At 39.5% G+C, this 22,704-nt stretch overlaps 1 protein-coding gene across 3 annotated transcripts in view; it reads right to left on the reverse strand.

Moving 5' to 3' along the window:
• Positions 1 to 2,855: 2,855 nt before the first annotated feature.
• LOC112309147 (guanylate-binding protein 6-like) overlaps positions 2,856 to 22,704 on the reverse strand; it is a 35,212-nt gene continuing 15,363 nt past the window's right edge. The window contains exons 10-12 of one of the 3 annotated variants that reach the window (XR_011650983.1): positions 22,289 to 22,482; positions 7,212 to 7,352; positions 5,949 to 6,338 (exon numbers count right to left, since the gene is read on the reverse strand). Coding sequence is in view for 2 of the 3 variants with exons in the window: in XM_024565356.4 (XP_024421124.2) it covers positions 21,103 to 21,318; positions 22,289 to 22,482 (410 nt within the window). In the remaining variant the exon portion in view is untranslated. Of the gene's footprint in view, positions 3,122 to 5,948; positions 6,339 to 7,211; positions 7,353 to 20,092; positions 21,319 to 22,288; positions 22,483 to 22,704 lie in introns of those variants that run through there. The other 2 variants (XM_053920894.2, XM_024565356.4) reach the window with 2 other exon arrangements.

Raw genomic sequence — 22,704 nt, forward strand, 5'->3', positions numbered from 1 at the left:
GCAACCAGTGATTGGCAGCTTCATCACTGACAACGTACCCGTTCGTGCATAACTTCTCATATGTGGAGTTTTTTTAGTGAAACATCAAATCACCCAGGTGATTCAGCACCCTTATAGCCCAGCTTTGGTGCCTTGTGATTTCTGGATTTTCCCAAAACTAAAATCACCTTTAAAAGGGAAGAGATTTTGGAGCATCAATGAGATTCAGAAAAATACGAGAAGGCAGCTGATGGCAACTGGGAGAACTATGTGTGGTTCCAAGGTGCTTACTTTGAAGGGGACTGAGGTATTATTGCCTTAAGTATAATGTTTTTCACATCTTCTTCAATAAATACCTCTATTTTTCATATTACATAACTGGATACTTTTTGGACAGACCTTATACGTAGGTAAATTATAAGAAATTTATTTATTTTTTTTACCAGTTTCAGGTCTCAACATTACACAATGCTCACTCTAAAGCCTCTTCAGGTCCTATTTATAAATGGGATAATGTTCTTCCTGGCTTAGTATTTTTCTATTAGCATTTCTTGTATATCAGAGAGTTCATATAACAAAGTTAGTTAAGAGGCTTTTAAATTTTAAGGAGTATGTCTGAGGGAGGGGGCACTATCTTTTACAGCTACCCCAAAAGGTAAACCCATACCAAAATATGTAATATGTATACCACTGGAATAGCAAAATGAAAGAGGGAATTAAAAGAGATACAAAATTATTCCAAAATGAATGAAAAACAAGAAACCACATATGCAGAAGTTCTGAGAACTCCATGTAGAGTGAATAACAAACAAAATCACAACTATGCAACCATAGTCAAATTTATTAAACCCACATATTATGAAAAAATCTTAAACATCTAGAGAAAAAAAAAGAAACATTACCTACAGAAGACTAAAAAGTGCAATGTCAGAAGGCTTTTGCCTAGAAATGACGCCAGTTAGAAGAGGAATAACATTGATAAAGTACCGAATGGAAAAGAATGTCAAACCAGAATTCTCTCCCCAGTCAAAATGCTTCCAAAAGGAATACAAAATAATTTCTCAAAGTAAAACTGACTGAATTTATTGTAAGCAGACTTTTATTAAAGATTGATAAAGAAGGTTGTTCTTTTTCCCACAAGAAATGATACATGCCTGAAACAATGTGTCAATAAATATAAATAAAATAGAATGCATAAATAAATCTATATCGGGAATTAGAAAGACTATTTATCATTAGAAACCCTGTAGATAGTAAAACTATAAGAAGATACGAACAATTTTATGTAAATAAAAGTTGAGTAATACAAACAAATTCTGTGAAATGTAAATTACCACAACTGATGCAAGGAAGAAATAAATACCTAGAAACTTCCAACAACTATTATCAAAATGGAATCAGTGAGAAGTGCTTCCATTATCCTTTCTACAAATGTTCTAGTAAAAATAATTTCAGTTTTATACATATTCTTTCAACATATAAAAAATATAACATACACTATATTTTTTGTGGAGATGGAGATCCTTCGGATTGGAGATCCAATATTTGGATTGGAGATCCTTTATTTATACCAAAATGTGACCAAACAGTACACAAAAAATTTAAAAGCTTATATCACTTATAAACATAGAGGCAAATTTTCTAAATCAAAATTCGGCTGTATAAAGCAAGACTAAAACATTATGACCTAGTTTGCTTTACCCTCAGAAGTCTACTTTGATTACATTTAAATAATCACTCACATTGAATGATACGATTAAAGTGAAGTAAATTATATATATGATCATCTCATTAGGTGCAAATTAAAAGTGTGATAAATCTTATCATCCAATTCCATCAAACTGGGGAGAAAAGAAAGCTTCCTTAATCTAATTTACAAAGATACCTACAAAAATTATAGCAAATATATTCAGAGGTTAAATCATTCTTCTGTAGCTAAGAAGACAGAGCTACCATCTTCATTACATCTATTCTTCACGGTATTGGATGTTCTCTACATGGCAGTATGCTATGAGTCAAATGAGGAAAAATGTCTAAATATTGAAAAAATTAAATAAAACTGCCACTATTTGTAATTATGGTGGTGGTGATGGTGATGTGTATGATCTGTATTTTTCTCTCATCCAAAGTCATGTGTTATTTACTAAAATATTTGCCATTTTACTGTTCATTTTTACATTTATAATTGACTGAGAATTGATTTTTACGTGTTGTGGAATATGGGCCCAAAACTTATTTTTGGAGATGAGCACTAATTTTTTCAAACAAATCAATCATAGGGACTGGGGGGGAAATTTCCGTGTGTGTAAACTTGTGCACATGCACATGAGACCCCCTTGCAGAGTGTACTAATAGTGGAATTCCTGAGTCGCAGGGTATGCTCATCTTCAGCCTTTCTGTAGATAAGGTTAAAGAGCATTTCAAAGTTGCTGTAACAGTTTACATATCACACGCACATAAACAAAATGCTAGAACCTTAGATGACAAAAATAATTCTTTCAGAACACACACACGCACAAACACTCCCCTGTGGGGAACTGTTCCAAGCGTGGGAAATGTGGCTCAGCCCCCACTCGGAAAAGCCAGTGGGGAGCGAGGTTGGCGGGCAGGACCCACGTCCATGGATACGTTTTCCAGTGGGAAATCAGGCCTGCATTGTACCTAGACTGCTATGAGACTTGCTCTTGCTAAAACTCCCTCATCCTGAGGCAGCAAATGTTTACTGAGTATCTTTATCTTCCCAAAATCTGAGCTAGACCTTTCAGGTATGGAGCAGAGCCTGTTTCGACCACTTCTCCCTTTACATTGCAAATATCCTCCTTTGATGTATTCAGTGACACCCTCTCCTTTGTCTGCAAAAGATAACCACCCAAAACAAACCTTTGCATAGTAAAGGAGGACCATCTTTGATGTAAGGGGTCTAGAAAAATAATAAAAGCAAGGGTCGAGGCGCTCTTCTCTTGCTGGAGCGGCCGAGGCGCTCAGAGGCACTCTCCTCTTGAGAGAGTGGCCGCGCTGCCCTTTTCCTCCACAGGATTTCTGTAGTCCTTGTGTATTTGTATATTGCGGCCACAACAGCAGATCATGAGGGCCAGGATCTGCGTCATCTGGCACATCCGCGTCACTCCTCGCCACCACCTTCCTAAAGTAAAAGTTTGACTACATCAAAACTATACGTCTTTCAAGAAAAATACCATTAAAAGAATGAAAAGGCAGTCACAGACAGAAAACATTTGCAAATCATGTAAGTGTAACAGTGGAAAATTGAAACAGTGGGGAATTGTAACCCACTCCACCATTTTTGTTGACATTGTTTCTGTAAGTGCTCACTCTAACTAACATGTAGCCTGCAGATAAACAGCATGTTTGTATAAGAATCCTAGGAACCAACTTCAAAAGATACAGACTTTGACCTTAAGGCATCGCAGCCCCGGGAGATTTGCTGACCTTCAACCATGGAGCCAGGATGACGTGAATCCAGGATGACTAAACCAGAATGACGCACACTGGACCATCACTTGCCTGATTGAAAGGACTGTGCTCATCTGCATGTGGAGAATTTTTCAACCCCCTCCCTTGATCTCTTTGTTCCCCTCTCCCTCCTTATAAAAATCTCTGCCTGCACTGAGATGCAAAGATGGGCTTTGAGACATGAGTCTCCCATCTTCCAGATTGCTGGTACCTAAAAATTAACCACTTTCCTTTACATCAGCACCTGCCTCTTTAGTATTCCAGCTGGCAAAGCAACAGGCAGCTGGACCTGCATTCAGTTATATAACCACCAAAAAACTCCAAAATACATGATAAGAAGGGAAGAGGAGGGGCATAAAGGGGGAAAGCAGGGGAAGGGGCAAACCAAGGAACATGAATAGAGGACACATGGGCACGGAAATGGGGTGGATTGACTGTGGGACTGGGGGGGGGACAGGGCAGGGGAGAGTTACGGGGGAAAAAGGTGGGACAACTGTAACTGAACAATTAAAATAATAAAAAAAAAACCCTCCTACAAATCAAGATGAAAAAGACAACTCAATAGGAAAAAAAGACAGCTACAGGGATTTCCCAGAGAAACAAAACAGCAAACAGATGAAAAGGGGCTCAATCACATGTATAGTGAAGAAAATGCAAATTAATGTCTCAATGAGATGTCACCACACAGCCAGTAGATTTTTAAGAAGTTAGAAGTTCTGATGTGGAGAGCAATGGTAATTTGCTGTTAATGTGTAAGTTGTTACAGCACGCTCTTTTTCTTCCCCATTGCTCACATGCACCTGCTTCTGCACTTGGTAGGACACATTCACATCCGAATGTGACTCTAGCCTTTTGGGGGAACGACCGTGGAGACTTCAGAAGTGTGGCAAGGCAGGCTTTCTCTGTGGAGGTGATGTGTAAGCTAAGAACACATGGAAATCGATGGTTGAGCAAGTAGAAGCAGGGATGGAGAATAGACTGGACAGAGTTTACACAATATGAAGTTCCTGCTTGCAAATGTGGGTTTAGTATTAATTTCTCTCTGAGGGAAGTGTATCATAGGATAGATAGATATACAGTTGGGATTGGGATTTGAAGTCTTTCTCTAAATTTTGGTAATTGTGAGAATAAACACAATTTGCTTTTGTATTATGTTGAAGAGAAAGGCAGACCCATAGGACTACAGCCACACCAGATATCAAATGGCACTGGTGTTGACATAGATGAAGCTCCTCCTCATGAGCCTGTGTGATGCCTATAGACAGAGTGAGTAAAAAAAAAGCATTATTGCTAGAAATGATAATCACTTGAAATCTTTGTTTATTATTATAACTTTTTGTTAAATTTCTACTTTTTATTCCCTCCCCAAAATAAAGGAATTGTTACTGATACCTTTAAAATTTCAGTTCAGAGCCCTCTCTGTCTCTCTGTCTCTCTTTTTCATTCCCAAGAGGAAATTTAAATATTCTTATTCATTTTGCTTGTCTTTTATACCAGTAAAGGTAACATCTACTATATATTGCTTTAAAAAGGACTCCAAAATATCAAAATATATTTTAAAATATGAAAGGGTATTTTACATTATAGACCAAATTTTCTAGGCTTCTAAAGCACATATCTGAACTCCAGACCATGACAGGGGAAAAGACAGAATGTCAGAATACTTGTCCATGATTCATGGTCCAGACTGGAATATGCTTAATCCACGTGTACTCATATTTCATTGTGAAAATTTAAACACCAGGACATACCCAGCTGCAATGTAGTCAATGAAGACTACAGGTATGTGACCATGTGATAAGAAAAAAAGGCAGAACAGATTTTTTTACGGGGCAGGCAACCAGAGTCTACTATACCTTTTAGAATGGAATCATAGTATGTTAGAAAATTTGTAGGATATGCTGATCTTAAAGAAATAATGTAGTAAAGTTCATAACAGCATAAGTTTGGAACCAAGATGCATGTTTTCAAATTGTATTTCTACATCTTGTGGCTGTGTGACCTTGAGGAATTTACCCAACTTCTTCCTGACTTAGTTTTCTCATCTGCAGAGTGGTCATAATAGGACCAATCTTGTAGCTTTTTCATGAGAAATTATAAGTAACATCTTTCCAGTACTGAACATACAGAGATAAATATATTTTTTTGCTGTTAGCACAAGTAAAAATGGCCCTGGCTGGTGTAGCTCAGTGGATTGACTGCAGGCCTGAGAACCAAAGGGTTGCCAGTTCGATCCCAGTCAGGGCACATGGCTGGGTTGCGGGCCAGGTCCCCAGTAGGGGGCGCACAAGAGGCAACCACACATTGACGTTTCTCTCCCTCTCTTTCCACCTCCCTTCTCCATCTCTAAAATGAAATAAAATAAATAAAATATTTTTTAAAAAATGAACTCCAGTTGGTTATTTAAGTTTTTATTAACCATGTGTGTGCTCACTCTGCCCCCAATTCAATTTAGAAACCTCATTTTTAAATATTTTTATTCAATATGTGTAATTACAGAAGGCATTGGTGTATTGGTAAGGTATATTGGGAAGAGAAGGATTACAATCAAAAAGTTTTCCTAAACTGGTATGTTTGTAAGCAACATGTTTGTTTAATTTGGAATAGCATTCTTTCTTGCCCCTCTAATTTAATGAACTTCCAACCCCGAAAAAGGGTGATGGAGCGCTTTGATTAGGCATAAGTTGTTATTTGACACCAAATGTTCTCAGCTTTGGGTACTTAGTAAACATTCCCAGACAGGAAGAGTTTCATTTTAAAGTCCTGCAACATAAGGAGAAGGAACACAAACCTGATGATATCTATATGTGGAGGGGGCTCTTGAAACCACGATTTAAGCACTTTCAGGTCAGGAATATTTTTAGTGAAATTCCTCAGCTGATGCAAATCTGGAGAAAGAGGAAGAAATGCTCTTTAGAATCAAGGTTTATAGGCTTGGGATTCATGAACAGTAAAAAGAGACATTAGCTGCTGTGACGCAAACCTGACACCAACCGAATGAACATTTTGGATATTGCTGGGCATGGAGACGTAGAAAAAAGGAAAACGGAACTGATACTGTGGGTGACTAGAGGGAAAGTCTGCCCTCGCTGTGTCTAGAGCCTGGGGAGTAGGATGGATATGAAAATTTAGGAGGATTTACTAGTATTATGCTATATACTTGAGAAAGAAAGAAACTTCCTCTAAGAACAGGATACTGGATATGAGAGTTTTATATCTGTAAACTTAACATAAGACAAGAAAGTTCTTCTATGCCATTCCATGAGAAGCCCCTTCTGTTTCATATCTTTTGCCTCCTTCCCCTGCTAACTTCATATATCTCTTTGGGCCACATCATTGATAATCCAGGGTACAGCCCATATTCTTGGTTGTTCCTCATCTCACCCTGACACCAGTCTCCAACGAACAGATTTGATGCCTTGCAAGTGAAGCCAATTATAAAGAGTATCTTCACTCCTGGTCCCCAAATCCAGTGTGTGAAATTAAAACAAAAGACTGCCTTCCCTTTAGTGCTGTGACATCTGGTTTGAGGTGAATAATATGTTATGTGTACACATAGACTGGTATTAATTTCTACTGCTGTAAATGCCTCTTAATATCTGTGTCCAAAACTCCAAGGATAGTTTCAATGATGTTCTAAGCTAAATAGTTGTCACATTTGTGACTCTGCTGGCAAGAGTAGTGATTTACATTTGTTCTACTTATCATTTTTATACCTCCAATGTCTTCAGAAGAAACATGTGTTGATAGAAAAGACTTACTAAAAGTAGCACAGTCTCGGAAAAAATGTCACTACAGGAAGTACACAGGTCTTCTCACTCCTGAATCTGCCTCCTGAGCGCTCTCTGCAGGGTCCAAGGTCCCAGGAACTCCTGAGTTCTCCATGTAGATGATCTTCTTTCCTATAATTGAGAGGTGTTCCAGCCCGAACTTGAACACAGGAGTTAGACCAGTGAGTGGCCAGCTACCTAGGAATTATCCTCCCCAAACTATGGAATACGACCAAACCTGAAGAAGGACATCAAGTCTTGTAACTGAGGAGAGCTGTTATTTTTAACATTGTGCCCAATTTTTCCTCTGATTATATGTCCAGTACATTTCACCAAAGTTTGGCAGAATTAGCATCCTCTGTTCCTTTCCACCTGTCTCTTTTCCTTCTCCTATCTTGTCCTCTTCCTCTTCTCTCTTTTTGAGCCATCTCATGCCTCCTGCTTCCTGCAATACTGTGGGACCAGACATTTCTGTTTATGCCTAAGTTCATTCCACACGTTTTTTCACTTGTTGCCGTGGCTTCTTTGTTTCCAAAGAAATATAAACTATATTTGTTATCTGCCACAATGAAGAAGTAGAATCATTGAATATACACAAAGTATTTCAGACTACTAAGACTCTAGAAAAGTTATTTCTTTTTTAGAAACCATTACAAGCATGAGGATGATTTGGAGTATTATCAGGAAAACTATTTGGAAACATATATTTAAGTTGAACTTAAATTGCTCATTATCTGACCATTTCACTCCTAAGAATATGTCCAGCAGAAATGTGTACACATGAACATAAAAAACATACCGAACATGATCATAGTAGCATATGTATAATAACCCCAAACTGAATATAACCCAAATATTCATCTAAAATAGCTAAATAAACCGTGGTGTATTGGCCAATGGAATATGTAATAGTAATGAAAATAATCAAATCCAACAATATGAATTCATCTGACAGTCATAATGGTGAGTTAAATAAACTGCACACTGTAAAATCTGTGTTATTTTATTCCATTTATATGAAGTTCACAAACAGGCCAACTTAGTCTGTGATGAGAAAAGTAGTAAGACTGGCTATCTTTGAATACGATGGAGTGGTTCTTAGGTGAAGAGGGCACAGTGAAGTTTCTGGGCTTTGGGAGAGCTCCTTTTTTTTAACCAAGATAATTACAGGATGCGTTCATTTTGTGCGTCTCACCCACTGTGTGCATTTGACCTTAGAACCTTTCTGTTTCTAGGTCATGCTTTACTTTAAAAGGTGACACTAATAATGTTACACTAATAAAAGATCACTGGACAATTTAAAATACGATCTAAAATTCAGATTCTTACCCCAGCTATCAGTAATATGGTCTCCGCTGTTTGGGAGCTACGCGCAGCTCTCATCGAGAGAAATCGGGAAACAACTCAACGATTCTGCCTGTCTCTCCTCTTCCCTAACTTTCTGTCTCTGTACTATTTCGCAGAGGATAAGGTCTAAAGTTCATCTTCACCTTCTGTGAGTGTAATATTCTGGTGTCAATTACAGGACAAAATTTGATACTTAACTTTCTATTAATAAAATGAGAATGAAAGTAAAGTGGAGCAGGGCTACTTTGAAATCGGACTGATGTTAAGAAATCAGCTGCTTGTTCTTCTGACCAAAAAAGGCTTTGTTAATGTCAGGGAAGCAAAAGGAGCTCCAGGCACAGCTGCCTGGTTTGGTGAACTTTGTAAACTGAAATTCCTGCCAATGCTCTAAACCTCTTTCCCGATAAGCTAAAGTTACTTATTTCGTGCTGGGTGCCCACGTGCAGCTTCGTGCTCAAGTCTATTTCATAAATAAACTTGCCATGTTGCTTCCACTACACCTGTTGTCTTCTGTATGACTTCATCTCTTGCAAGTGGGACAAGAACCAAGGAAGGGGAGTTCCTGACTCAGGTTTCCCTGGTAGCAATATTAGTAAAAACAGCATTTCCATCTTTATTTTAGTGACTTTGGAGTATTCCTTTATACATATATCTCATGGTCCACATTACTAATACCTGACAGGCTGATAACAATCACCATTAACATGGACCTCAACCCAACTCAAATAAAAATTGACATTAAGTGCTGAATCCCCACTGCTGCTGAAACGTCCACCAACGAGGCCAACTGTAGCTCATTCTCCAGTACTTATCTCAGAGCCAATCTCGAGCTGGGAGCCCAGTCTGCAACCCATGAGACATAGTAAAGAACTTAGAACAGTCCAAGAATGTGTGGCTGAACCTCCATTCCCTTTCCTAAGAATCCATTCTCAAAGCTCTTGTTTGCTGCTTCACAATGGACTCCGTTATTCTGCTTAGGTCATTTATTGGAATAATTCTATTTCTCTAATTCAAACATACTATCTCAAATTACACAGTACCCCAAAGGGGAAAGCAGATCAAGGAGTGATTCCCATTATTTTCTGTGACATTTAGGTGGTTTCAACGACCAGTTGAGACCATGCTGTGCCGTGTCTCATGTCTTGCAGCATGACTTTGCAGAAGTGACCTCACCTCCAGGATAGCAATTCCATCAGAGATAGAGCTGTACATATCACCTCCTGTAACCTCATTGTCGAATGGAAAACTATCCAGGAAAACTTATATGAATGTAATAGATTTTACTGAAAAGGGGAGCGTACATCTTTTCCCCTAAGATTCTTTGCTCATCGCAGATTTGACGGGAACCAGGAGCTCTTCGATCTACAGAAGCCCAGCCCCTTCTACCTTGCTGGCTCCACCCTCCCCTCCCTATTCTAGTCTGTCCTTTACTCACTACCTTACTTTTAGGAGCAATTAAACTTCCTATAACAAAGCAACTGAACTCTATCTTATTTTTATTGCTGAGGTTTCGGCTGACACATCCTTGTAGTCTCCCCTCTGTTCCAATAGTCATGTTAATGAATTTTTACAAACACACATTTTTTTAATCAAGAACTGGGGGGCAGATGTTAAAACAATAAAACTTACTTTTACCTTTTTATAATATGTTACCCCAATATCTATTCATTTATAAGAAATAAGGCTGTGTGTGAAGAACTTAAGACTTCAACTAGTGCCCAGACACTTTCTTTTGGAAACTGTGGGAAAATGCACTACGGGAAGCCAGGGGCATGCAGCTTGAGTTGAATTCCACAATTTTAGTGACAGCACTCTGGAATTTCGGTGGAGTTTCCAAACAACAGTTGCACAGTCCATGACTTTTTTTGGCCCATGAAATACAAGAGGCCCCCAGTGGAAGGTGTCCAAAGAGGGTGTGCCAAGCACATTAAGGACAGTGGTTTAATTGCCTGAACCCTTTTCACGCTTTCTACTATGGATTTAGATTGTCAAAACCAGGCTCTTGGGTTGCTCCTACAGAAGAGCAGCTGATTTCCTGCAAGTGAGCCTGTGGTGAACGTAGCTCTGCACTGCTTTCAGTTTCATTTGAGTTCCGGGTCCAGCAAATGCCATTCCAGTGGCCTTGAATGACAAAGAGGTTATTTTTATGTCTGGAAAACCTTTAGACTAAATCATTTTAAAATCTAATAACTGTTCACCTTAAACTTGTACAGTGTTATATATATGTCAATTCTACCTTACTAAAGCTGAGGGGGAAAATGGCTGTAATGGTGTGAAAACTGAAGGGAACAAGAGGAGAAATATAAATAAGAGTTCCAGCACCTCTCATTGTCATTTTCTAGAGCAAATATTCGGCACTTGGCATTTTATTTATTTATTTACTTTCAGCACTTTAAATCTTTAACAAACCGACTGCTAATTTTAAGAAGCGGCTGGTTGACCTATTTTGGGGTCAGGTAGTATGGCCAGGAATAATCAGTTTTGGCCGTCCCAATTCATGTACACACAGTAGTCACTATGAGTTCATTAAAACCAACTGCCACTTATTTTTCTACCCAAAGTCCTAAAGCCTTTAAAGCTTGTATTCTCTGCACGATGGCTGCAAGATCCTAGCCAGTCTGGCTCCTGCCTGCCCTTCTCATCACATTATCTCAGCTTCCGCACACGGACCTTCGTTCAGATACCAGGCACGCCCAGCTCCTTGCCAGTCCGGAATGTGGTACACACTCTCTCTTTCTGCCTGTAATTCCCGTCCCTATTGTTTTCCTAACTGCGCTCACTGAAAATCTATCTTAACTCTTATTTTATTTTCTCAGGGAAGGACTGCTGAATGACTGAATTCAGTGTCCTTTCTACACTTACTCATAAGCCCTTTAAATTATTCCTTTACAATGCTTATTAGGCATTCAAATGTTATATTATTAAATATGTTTGTATAACTTGTTTCAATGTCTTCTTTCTGAACTGAAAAACTGATTGAGCCTAGAGGCCATGGCTGTTGTGCTAACCGCCGAATCCTTAACGCCTTCCCAACGTCTTCCCCGGTGCCCAGGCCACGACCAGTGGTCAATACACATTTACTGAGTGATTAAATCCAGTCACATTTAAAAGTGCCCATCTGATGTCAGCCACATTTCAGTTTTTCTTTCTGCATTGTAACCTTGTAAAAAAAGTATCAAAACCCACGAACAATATACAAAACATGAGTTGATGAAGGCAAGCTCTTGCTGATACTGTATTTATTCCTGTCATCGTTGTTGTCATCACCATCACCGTTAGCATGATCATCACCATCACCATCTGTGTTAGGTTTGCTCTTGATGGTTCTGTCACTCAAATGAAACCACTGTCCCTAAATGATAAATGTATTATGCAAAACCAAGGACGTTTAGAGATTAGACTTAAATTTGCTTTGTATTAATATTGAGAGTTTGGATTTTATTCTGAGTTCAATGATTTCCTCAATATAATTTTAAATTAAAAATTTTTTTAAAAATTGAAAAAATTCAATAAAGTAACACACACTTCCTTACTCATTAATAAAGCAAAACAATAACAACAACAACAAAACCCCAAGACTTGAAGAAGTACAAATGGGTCAGTGGTTTGGATAATATTACTTTTATCTCCTCCAGAATGAATCTGGTAAGTAACCATGTTTTGAGTTAAGGAGAACCATCTTCCTTAAGCATTGTGAAGCGGCCCCTTCTTCCATACTTTTCTCAGCCCTTACGTCAGTTTAGACCCTGGAACACCTACGATGAGGTTGGAATGTGATTGAATAGAGATGGTTTTAATTATTCCTGCTCAATAACTCCTAAAAGTGGTGATTTTTGCCCTCAGGTGACATGTAACAATGTCAGGAAACATGTCTGGTTGTCACAACTGGGTTGCTTAACAGAACAGACGCTACTGGCATCCAGTGTTTAGAGGCCAGAGCTGCTGTGAAACATCCTACAATGTCCAGGACAGCTCCACAACAAAGACTTTCCCAGCCCAAAATGTCAAGAGTGCTGAAGCTGAGAAATATTCTGTGGAGCAATGAAAGAGAACAGTCAGAAAACAGTACATGAATATGTGTTATACGAAGTTCAGAAACACATTAAACTTGGCATGCTGATAGAAGTCAGAGTAGTGGTTGACCTTGAGTAACCAGAAATAAAAACATTACTGGAACTCAAGTAATGTTTTATATTTTGATCTGGGTGGGAGTTATAAGGATGTATTTATTTGTAAGTAATTAGGTACCCAGATACTAAAGTCTCCAGTAGACTTTGAACTTCACCTGCAACATTGGCTCTTCCTGGCCTTCAGACTAAAACTGGAACATCAGGTCTCCTGGGCCTGCTGGTCCACCTTGCTGATTTTGAACTGGATAAACTCATCAATTATGTGAGCCACTTCCTTTAAATATATTTACTTCTACATGTATACATATCCTATTAGTTTGGGGTGGGTCTTTTTGTTTGTTTGTTTTTTAAGAGAATTTTTATGAGTTTATTTTTTTTGTTTTATTGTTTACGCTATTACAGCTGTCCCAATTTTCCCCCTTTGACCCCCCCTCCACCCAACCCACCTCCCACTCCCTACACTGTACTCAATTTCCATGAGTCCTTCATATATGTTCTTTGACTAATTGCTTCACTTCTTTCAAACAGTCCTCACTTCTTTCCTCCCCTCTTACCACTGCCAGTCTATTCCATGATTCTGTGCCTCTGGTTTCTTTTTGCTCATTAGTTTATTGTGTTTATTATATCCTCTTATAAGTGAGCTCATATGGTATCTGCCTTTCACCAACTGGCTTATTGCACTTAGCATAAGAACCTCCAGTTCCATCCATGCTGTCGCAAATGATAGGAATTTATTCTTTCTTTCTGCTGTGTAGTATTCCATTGTGTAGATGTACCACAGGTTTTCAATCCATTCATCTAATGATGGGCACTTAGGCTGTTTCCAACACTTGGCTATTGTAAATAGCACTGCTATGAACATAGGGATGAATAATGTCTTTTCAATTGGTGTTTCAGGATTCTTAGGGTATAGTCCCAGCAGTGGAATTGCTGGGTCAAAAGGCAGTTCCATTTTTAGTTTTCTGAGGAAACTCCATACTGTTTTCCACAATGGCTGCACCAGTCTGCATTCCCACCAACAGTGCACTAGGGTTCTCTTTTCTCCACATCCTTGCCAGCACTTATTTGTTAACTGATTAATGATTGTTGTTTTGTCAGGTGTGAAATGATATGTCATTGTGGTTTTAATTTATATCTTTCTGATGTCTAGTGATGCTGAGCATTTTTTATGTGTCTATGGGCCCTCTGTATGTCCTCCTTGGAGTTGTGTCTTTTCAGGTCTGTTGCCCATTTTTTAATCGGATTGTTTGTCTTCCTGGTGTTGATTTATACAAGTTTGTTTTATATTTTGGAGATTAAACCTTTGTCCGATGTATCCTTGGCAAATATGTTCTCCCTAGGACACTGTTGGTAGAAATGCAGACTGGTTGTAGCCACTGTGGAAAACAATGTGGAATTTCCTCAGAAAACTAAAAATGGAACTGTCTTTTCACGCAGCAATTCCACTGCTAGGATTATACCTTAAAGTTCCTGAAACACCAATTTGAAAGCACCTATGCTCCCCAATGTTCACAGCAGCACAAGTTACAATAGCCAAGTGCTGGAAGCAACCTAAGTGCCCATCATTAGATGAATGGATCAAAAAACTATGGTACATTTACACAGTAGAATACCATGTAGCAGAAAGAAAGAAGGAGCTCCTACCCTTTGTGACAGCATGGATGGAACTGGAGGGCATTATGCTAAGTGAAGTAAGCCAGGTGGTAAAAGACAAATACCATATGATCTCACCTTTAACTGGAACATAATCAATAGAAGAAAAAAGCAAACAAAATATAACCAGAGACATTGAAATTAGGAACAAACTGACAGTAACCAGAGGGGAGGGCAGGAGGGGGTAACAGTGGGGGAAAAAGGGGAAAGGCCATCAAGGAACATGCATAAAGGACACATGGACAAGGCCAAAAGGGGGTAGGAACAAGGGTGGGAGGTGGGGATGCATGGGGTGGAGGGAGAATTGAGGGGAAATGGAAACCACTGTATTTGAACAACAATACAAAAAGAAAAGGAAAAAAGGCAAAAAAGAAAAAAAAAAGAGACCAGAACAAAGCAAAACATCCTTTCTTACCATTCCTATTCAATGCTGTACTGGAAGTCCTACCTAACACAGTATGACAAGAAAAGGAAGTAAAAGGTATGCACAGTTGGAAGGAATAAATAAAAGTATCACTTTTTAGAGACAACATGATTGCCTTTTGATCAGGGACATTTTCCTTGAACAATCAACTGGGCCAAGAGTGGACATATTCTGTCCAGCAAGGCACAAGTGATATAAAAATTGTAGTCAGAGAATAACACTGCTGAGTGGGGAACCCCCCTTCCAAATAAAGAGCTGTTAAGTAGAACTTTCCAGTGTTGATATATCAGTCATGTTTAAGTCATGGAAACAGAAACCACTTCAGTCTGTTGAAACATAATGCATTTGTACAGTTGATGGAGGAGCTGAGACACAAGCAGGGCTCATGAAGCAGTCCAGGGGGAAAGCTGGAGGGACAAGTCATGAAGCAGTGATATAAAATCCCAGAAGACTGGGCCTCTTTACGTATACTGATGTCAAACAGGACCTACATTGTAAAGTTGGAGCCATGCAGGAGATGAGTTTGCTCCCAGATACCACCTGAGGCACAAAGGAGGTAGAGGAACCCGAAATTGTCCTTTCCTCCCACTGGTGATTTTCACCCAGTTCCTGCTTCACTAGCTGGTCCCAGCAGGCAGCCAGCTGAACTGGAGAGGTGGAACACGGTGCTGTGGCTGCTAGTCCCATTGCGATAGGGAGCAGCAGGAAAGGGAACAAAATGATCTAAGAGCCAATCAGGCAAAGGCCATCAATATGTCCACCCCAGATACTGGTGTTGGAAACAGAGAAAGTATCTCAGGAAAAGGGCGGGGTGGGAGGGAGGCTGGCATCAGTTGGAAGAAAGGGAGACCATCAGTTGGATTGCAGAAATAGATGGAGAAAGAGAGAAACAGACGGAGAGAAAACACCGATGTGAGAGAGAAACATTGATCATTTGCTTTCTGTATATCCTCCCTTATCAAGGATTGAACCCACACCCTAGTTCTGGCAGTTCGAATTTTGAGATCAAGTTGTGGGCTGGATTATTTTTCCCTGAGGACCCTTTCCATGTCTTGCAGGTGTTTATTTCAAAATTTGGATGGCCACAGGCAAGTGAAGATGGAGGCAGAAGGCATTTTATGAGTGAGTGGAAATTCATAAAGATCAACAAGCACAGCAGGTCCAGCAATATATTCTGCAAAACCAAGTACAGGGTGCTGGCCTGGCTCTGTGTCCATCACCAATACTTTCACCATCATTGTTTTGCCATAAAAGTACATGCGGCTAGACCCTGTAAAGCCGAGTTCCACAGTCACTTGTCCAAAACCTGGTTAGAATCACTGGCAAGGAAGCCCACTTCTTTTTCCAGGTTTATCCAAACTCTCCTTGAGTTTTTTCCTACACTTATAGAGGATATGAAAAGCTAAAAAGGTACATAGTTTCCAATTTAAAATTTTGGAACTCCCAGAGATAGGCGGTTATTTTAATATACAAAAGTTACCTTTTGTTTTTTTATCTGAAATACTGTGATGGAAATGGACTTGACTCAAAATGTCCTTTTGAAAATAAATGTGGAATGAAATTTAAAAAGAAAAGGGCAGAGAAAAAATTCATGAGATCATTTTTAACAAGATTATTTACTTTTGATAATCACTCAAACCTAAGACAAGAAATCATTTTGAGTCATAATAAGGTCAGGAGTGTTTTGGATTAACCGTGTTTTGGGACTCTGGAGTACAGGGCTATAAAGCCCAAGCCCTGCTCTGTGAGGGAGCTTCCCCATGGTACCTGCCTCACCCAATGGAGCTAGCAAGAGCCTTGCATCAGCCTAGTCATGTGATCTGTCTACCTAGGATCTTGTCTGTGTTCTGGTTCCATGGTTCCCAAGACCACAACACTCTCTGCAAAAGTCTTTACTCTTTTGACAACGAGTAATAAAAAAGATATGTATCCCTCCAGTCATAAACAAATGTTACTTACACTTATTTATTCATCTTATTATTCATCTATTTATTTATCCTATCAATCACCATGCACCCTGGGTTTTGCCATGCTTAAATGTTATCATTTTAGATCCTTAAGAGTCAATAATGAATATTTCCATAAGAAACAAGCAATTATATTCCCACATAATTAGAATTAGATTGAAGCTAAATTTAGAAAAGGACCATTGGTTTCTACTCTGAGCCTTAATCACTACCCCCAAAAGAAATATTTATTTGCAGTATTTATTCCTCCTTAAATAATATTACTTATTTTTATTTCTTTTATAATGTCTCCATAAAGTATAAGCTGCATGAGGACAAGGTCCTTACCTATTTCTCTTCACGAAATGCAGAACAATGGCAGGTAGAGCACGACAATTTAGCAAAGATGTAAATAATTGAAACTAAGTATTCCTTAATGAGTGTTCAAATAAGTGTGTGAATAAATTAACTACTTTGGAAGCCTTTTTTTTTTAGGTTGTCAGTTCATGGTGTCTCTAAATGATTAAAACAGGTATTTCTATAGAAAAGCTGGCTTTTCCATTAAACCCTACCATTTAGTGGCTACATGTGCATTACTGTGTGGTATCTCCCCTAAAAAATATTCATTTTTCCTCTAAACATGTGAAGTCACAGCTGGATGGAGCAGTTCCAAATCTCCCGTGGTGACATGTTGACATCCTCACAGAGGCACAGAGACTGACACCCAAGGTTGCAAGACAGGGGCCTTCATCAGAAAAGTTTCTGTTGTTCTGCCAGCCTTGAAACCACCTTGGAGATCTTAGTCTAGTGCCTGAAAAACAAACTATTTATTTCCTCCAAACTTTGGAGTGTTGATAGAATTTTAACTGTTAAAAAAAAAATCATTCGCGTGTTAACCTTCTGTTTTTCCAGAAGATGGCTTTTAGTGCATTTTGTAACTAGGCATGCTATGAGGAAATATCCTTAAAAATATGCAATGGTTCCTGTCTTCAGATGAGCTTTACTTTTATGTGAAAACAAATACAAGATCCCCGTTAATCGTACCTGAGCCAAACTGACATTTGTAATCTGAATCCCACGTGCCCCTACTTTGACAGAGACTGAACAGTGATGGAAGCAAACATAATTTACTAATCAGATCGTAATTATAGAATAGGCTGTATAACAAACTCACAGAAGATGCATGTACTAAATGTTTCCTTATAAGGATTTTCTAGACATCAGCAGTTGCAGCTCCTGCTGAACCAAGAAATGACCCTGAGCACAAGAAATTGGGCAAGCGTCAGCGACTCCTATCAGAACCAGCAGAAACGCTGCCTGCACGTCCTATTTCCAGACATCAGCAGTGAAACTGTGGACAGAACGGTGAAAATACATGATGACACACGCAGGAGGTAACACTGAAACCACCCAGAAGCAGAGCTAAGAAACTGCACTTCACCAGAAAGTCCTTCGTTCCCTCTGCCCACGGTTCCCTAGTAAACTAGCCAGGACGCCTGAGATGCTGAGATGGGCTGTAAGACGAGAGTCTCCCATCTTCCAGGTTGCTGGCACCTGAATAAAATCACTTTACATCAGCACCTGCCTCCTGAGTATTAGCTTTTAAAATAGCGGGCAGCTGGACCTGCATTCAGACATAAGACTATGATGTCTTTCCCATAACTGGCATCACTGACAACTTGAATCCTGATTCCAAGAGTCATCAAATTGCTTGAGCATTTCCATTTCCCCAGGACACAATTACCAAGTAAATGGGCAGAGATCCCCTAGGAGGACGAATGGGAAAATTGTTATTATTATTCCTTGTCCCAGAGTTGCAGGGCCCTTTGCCTTGGGATGCTGGCACACTGATCTCCAACTATCTGAAACTAACAGCTTCTAGGACTGGAGAAGTAAGTGCTTATCGTCTAAGCCACTCAATACATGGCAACTTGCTACAGCAGCCTGAGCTAAGATAAACCACGATGCTCATTACTATCATTATACATACTTGGCTTATGATATTGAAGTGCCAACACCTGGCCTCCATGGGTAAAGGTTTATCAGCCCCCACTGGATACTAGCAGGGGTATCCAGTCCTGCAATGGCACATGTCCCTCCTGTTCTTGCCTATAGCAAAGAGGCCACCACTGCACTTTTAAGGATGATAGAATCCCTCTCACCAGTGCATATTCTTGTGTTTAGTAGTTTGAATTTTACACCTTAAAAGTGTAGTCCAAAGATAGGCAGAAGAGGATAAGTTAGCTGAGACTTCAAAGGGCAACATGAAAGTTTATACCTTAGTTTTGAAACAAATATAAAGGATCAAGACGCAAGGCTAAAATGAAAATAAGATGAGGACTCAAATTTTATGTTGTGCAGTATTCTCATCTTTGAGCAGACTGGTGTCATTTCTAGAAGCAATGGACACTTTCATCATCTAATAGTGGACTTCACATTCTTCTTCTTATTATCTATATTAGTATTGCATTTTAATTTTCCTTTATTTATTTTAAAATGTTAATACAAGCTTTCTTTATAAAGTTCAAAATCTACAGCTTATAATGAAAAGCATGTATGTTTTCCACCCCTGATCCCTCCAATCCTCTCAAGAGAAACCAATGTTACTCGCTTCTAATGATCATTCATGTGTATTTATGTATGTTTGCACACAATAATGACATTTATTTACAGTGAACACATTATACAGGCTGTTATGTACATTTTTTTTCCTCTGTGTGATATATTTTGAAGATTGTTCTATATTGGAACAAATAGAGCACCATCCTCAACTTATTTATTGGCTACATAATATTCCAGTATATGTACATGATAAATTTATTAAAGATTTTATTTATTTTAATTTTAGACAGAGGGGCAGGGAAGGAGAAAGAGAAGGAGAGAAACACCAATGTGTGGTTGCCTCTCACGCACCTACCCCCCACTGGGGACCTGGCCTGCAACCCAGGCATGTGCCCTGAATGGGAATCAAACTGGCGACCTTTGGTTTACAGCCTGTGCTCAATCCACTGAGCTACACTAGCCAGACGTGATGAATTTATACTACCAATTTTTATAGATGGATATTTAAGTAGTTTTAAAAATCTGTTCATTAAAAACAATGCCTCAATAGATTTTATATATTCTCCCATACAATTTTGCACATGTATATTTCTCAAAAGTAAACATGCTATATCAAAATGTACATGCACTTATTCTCCCTAAAGTGGGCCAGGCATTGATATTCTCTAACAGACACTTTTTACATTTAAAATTTGTCTGAATGAAAAAACAACCAGTGCTCCTTCCTGCCCACTCTCTAGGTTCCAGCCAGTGAGAACCATCTTTAGTTCTACAAACCCACTGTCTGGTGACGCAGTCACCTGCAAGCAGTGTCCCTGGCATTGTGGCTGAGACGAGACAAATTCACACAGACTACTGAGTCCTGTGGAGGAACAGGGAGGGCACAGCTACTCTCTAAAGGGGAGAGTGCCCAACCCTTGCCTTGACAGGCTTTTATTGGCTTCATTTGCATAAGAATACAGGGCGTATATGGAAAGCTCATCAATCATCATCAGGCAGAAATGATCAAAGAGATAACATTCAAAGAACTCTGAGGGCTTATTTTGAGTCAGGGTCAGATAGCTAAAGGACCATGAAACTTTGGGGAAACAAGCTCATTGCATGCTTGGATCCTTATCATTTAAATTGAGGGTATTAGCAAAGCAGGTTTCACAGGATTTTATGCATTCTTTCTTAGGCCTGATCATCCCAGGGAACCTACCCTTTCCAGCACTGGGCTGCACCCACCTCCAGCATTGTTTCAGGCTTAGGTGGAGCAGGGGAAGTAAGGCAGCCAAGAAATTAGGAGACTTCTTGCAGACAGAATGAGGACTCAGGCTATGTCAAAGCACAGGGGTGAGAGTCCATCACCCCCTTTCTCCATAGCCCCCCAAGTCCTTCCCTGAGGGCTCCCTTATGACCATCCCTGTCTTAGGTCGTCCTTCCCTTGAGGAATCTTACCCGTCATTGGCTAACTGGTCATGCACTGGGGGCCAGGCAGGATGAAGTAAAATGGGCAGATGCAATGCTCCTGCCAGGGAGATAAACTTTGTCTCCTTAGTGGCTTAGGGTCTCAAGCTCTGTCACTCAGCCTTAGCCATGGTGGGTTACAGCTTCTGAAACCAGGCAGGGAGGTTCCCAACACTCTGGTGCTTGTTGACATTTGCCTCCCCAGGGTAAAATGTTATCTCTAGTTAATGTTGCTCCTCACCTCTGCCACTTGCTGGCTGTAACTTTAGCCAAGTCATTTTAATCTGTCTCTGCCTCTCAGTTCAGAGGTGTATATACAAAAAGTAAGCCAGAGCATATATCTACATTTTATAATTTCACTAAATGGAGAACTAGCTCTTTTTAAATAGTGAGCTCATTCTTGTCACAATATTACCAAGAGGTTTAGCAAACAATATTGGAATGATCTCCTTGATAATCATACTCAAGGTTTCTGAAATTAAGTGACTGTCATTTTCAGTTTCAATCATATTTCTCAACTTATTTATCTCTGCATTCATCTCTTCAGATTTCTTTCTAAACTGTTCAGTAAACAGATCATCTTGTATCTAAAAAAAGAAGAAGAAGGAAAGAGAAAACTTTTTAAATCCCCATTTTTTTTCCAAAAAATACATTTAATATTAAAGAGTTTAGTCAAGCTATATCTCTTTTGGTCCTAAAATTGTTCTCTCTTATTAAATCAAAGAGAATTTTCTAACAAGAAATATCTCTTGCCTCAAACGTGAACATTCAGAGGAAGCATAGTCTACAGCTTCATCAATATTCCTACAACCATTTGGGATTTGCTAGAATGCTAACCCTGACATGAGGACACATGTAGTATGTTCCAGTCAAATAATGCCAGCTGAGACGTAGCCTTTTTCTGCTTGGACTAATTTTTAGTCCCACTTGAGATGTTATGGTCATTGAAATTGGAGGATTAATGGGAACTTACACATTGTTCTAGAAATTTGCTATAATCGTGTCTGGATAGACAATGAGAGAATTCCCCCTATGCTATGTGATAACCCGGGAGGACCACAAGAGAAAATAATGAAGCAAGTTTGGAAGCGACCACTTCCCTGTGTTTTGAAGTCCGAACATTTCCGATAGTTTATTGTCAGCCTAGATATACCTCAGGGCCTTTGGGTTGTACTAGGGTTCCTGATCATTGGCAGCGATCTTGGTAAAGCAAAGCAGTTGCTGGTCACAATAAACACATGTCTGGAATGCCTATTTAAACAGGCCTCATAAGATCATTTCAAAATCTCCAAAAATAACAGCTCAAATCCTATTTGTATTCTCCACGGGAAATGGAGGGGCCATGCCCATTCCAAAGTCTCAAGAGTAGAAGTATAAAGTAAAATTCAAAATGCTCTTAACAAAAATCAAAAAGAAAGCTTTAAAGAATTCAGGGTTTTAGTAAATCAGAAGTAGTAAACGTACTTCCCTCCATGATCTGGCTGTAACCTTCTCCATCCCACCTGAGGGCCCAGGACAATGACCTTCAAGCATTACTGAGGCCACAGCAGGACTTACCTTCAGTTTATGCTCCAACATCATATTCTGCTCTCTTATCATGTTCTCTCTGTCTCGCTCCAGCTTCTCCTTCAGTTGGGCTATGTTTTCCTCGAGACTCTTCCTCTGGGCTTCCATCTGTTGCTCCTGCTCCTTTAGTTTCTGTGCCATCAGCTCCTGCTCCTTCTCAGCAGCCTCCTTCCTGGCCCGCTCCGCTGCCCCAGGGAGGTTTGAGAGAGGCAAGAAATGTAAGTGAAGTCTTATCTCTACCACCCTGAGCTCAGAACCCAAACCAAACCAGAGGGGAAGTGGGAAATCTCTGAATCAACCCCCTTGACCACACCATCAACAGCACAGTTCAGTATGTGATGGGAAAGGCCTGACTGGCTGATGTCTCCTACTTGTTATCAGATTTTGCAGAATCTGTTCCACAGAGG

Source organism: Desmodus rotundus, chromosome 3 (genome assembly GCF_022682495.2).
Source record: "Desmodus rotundus isolate HL8 chromosome 3, HLdesRot8A.1, whole genome shotgun sequence".
Lineage (NCBI taxonomy): Eukaryota > Metazoa > Chordata > Mammalia > Chiroptera > Phyllostomidae > Desmodus > Desmodus rotundus.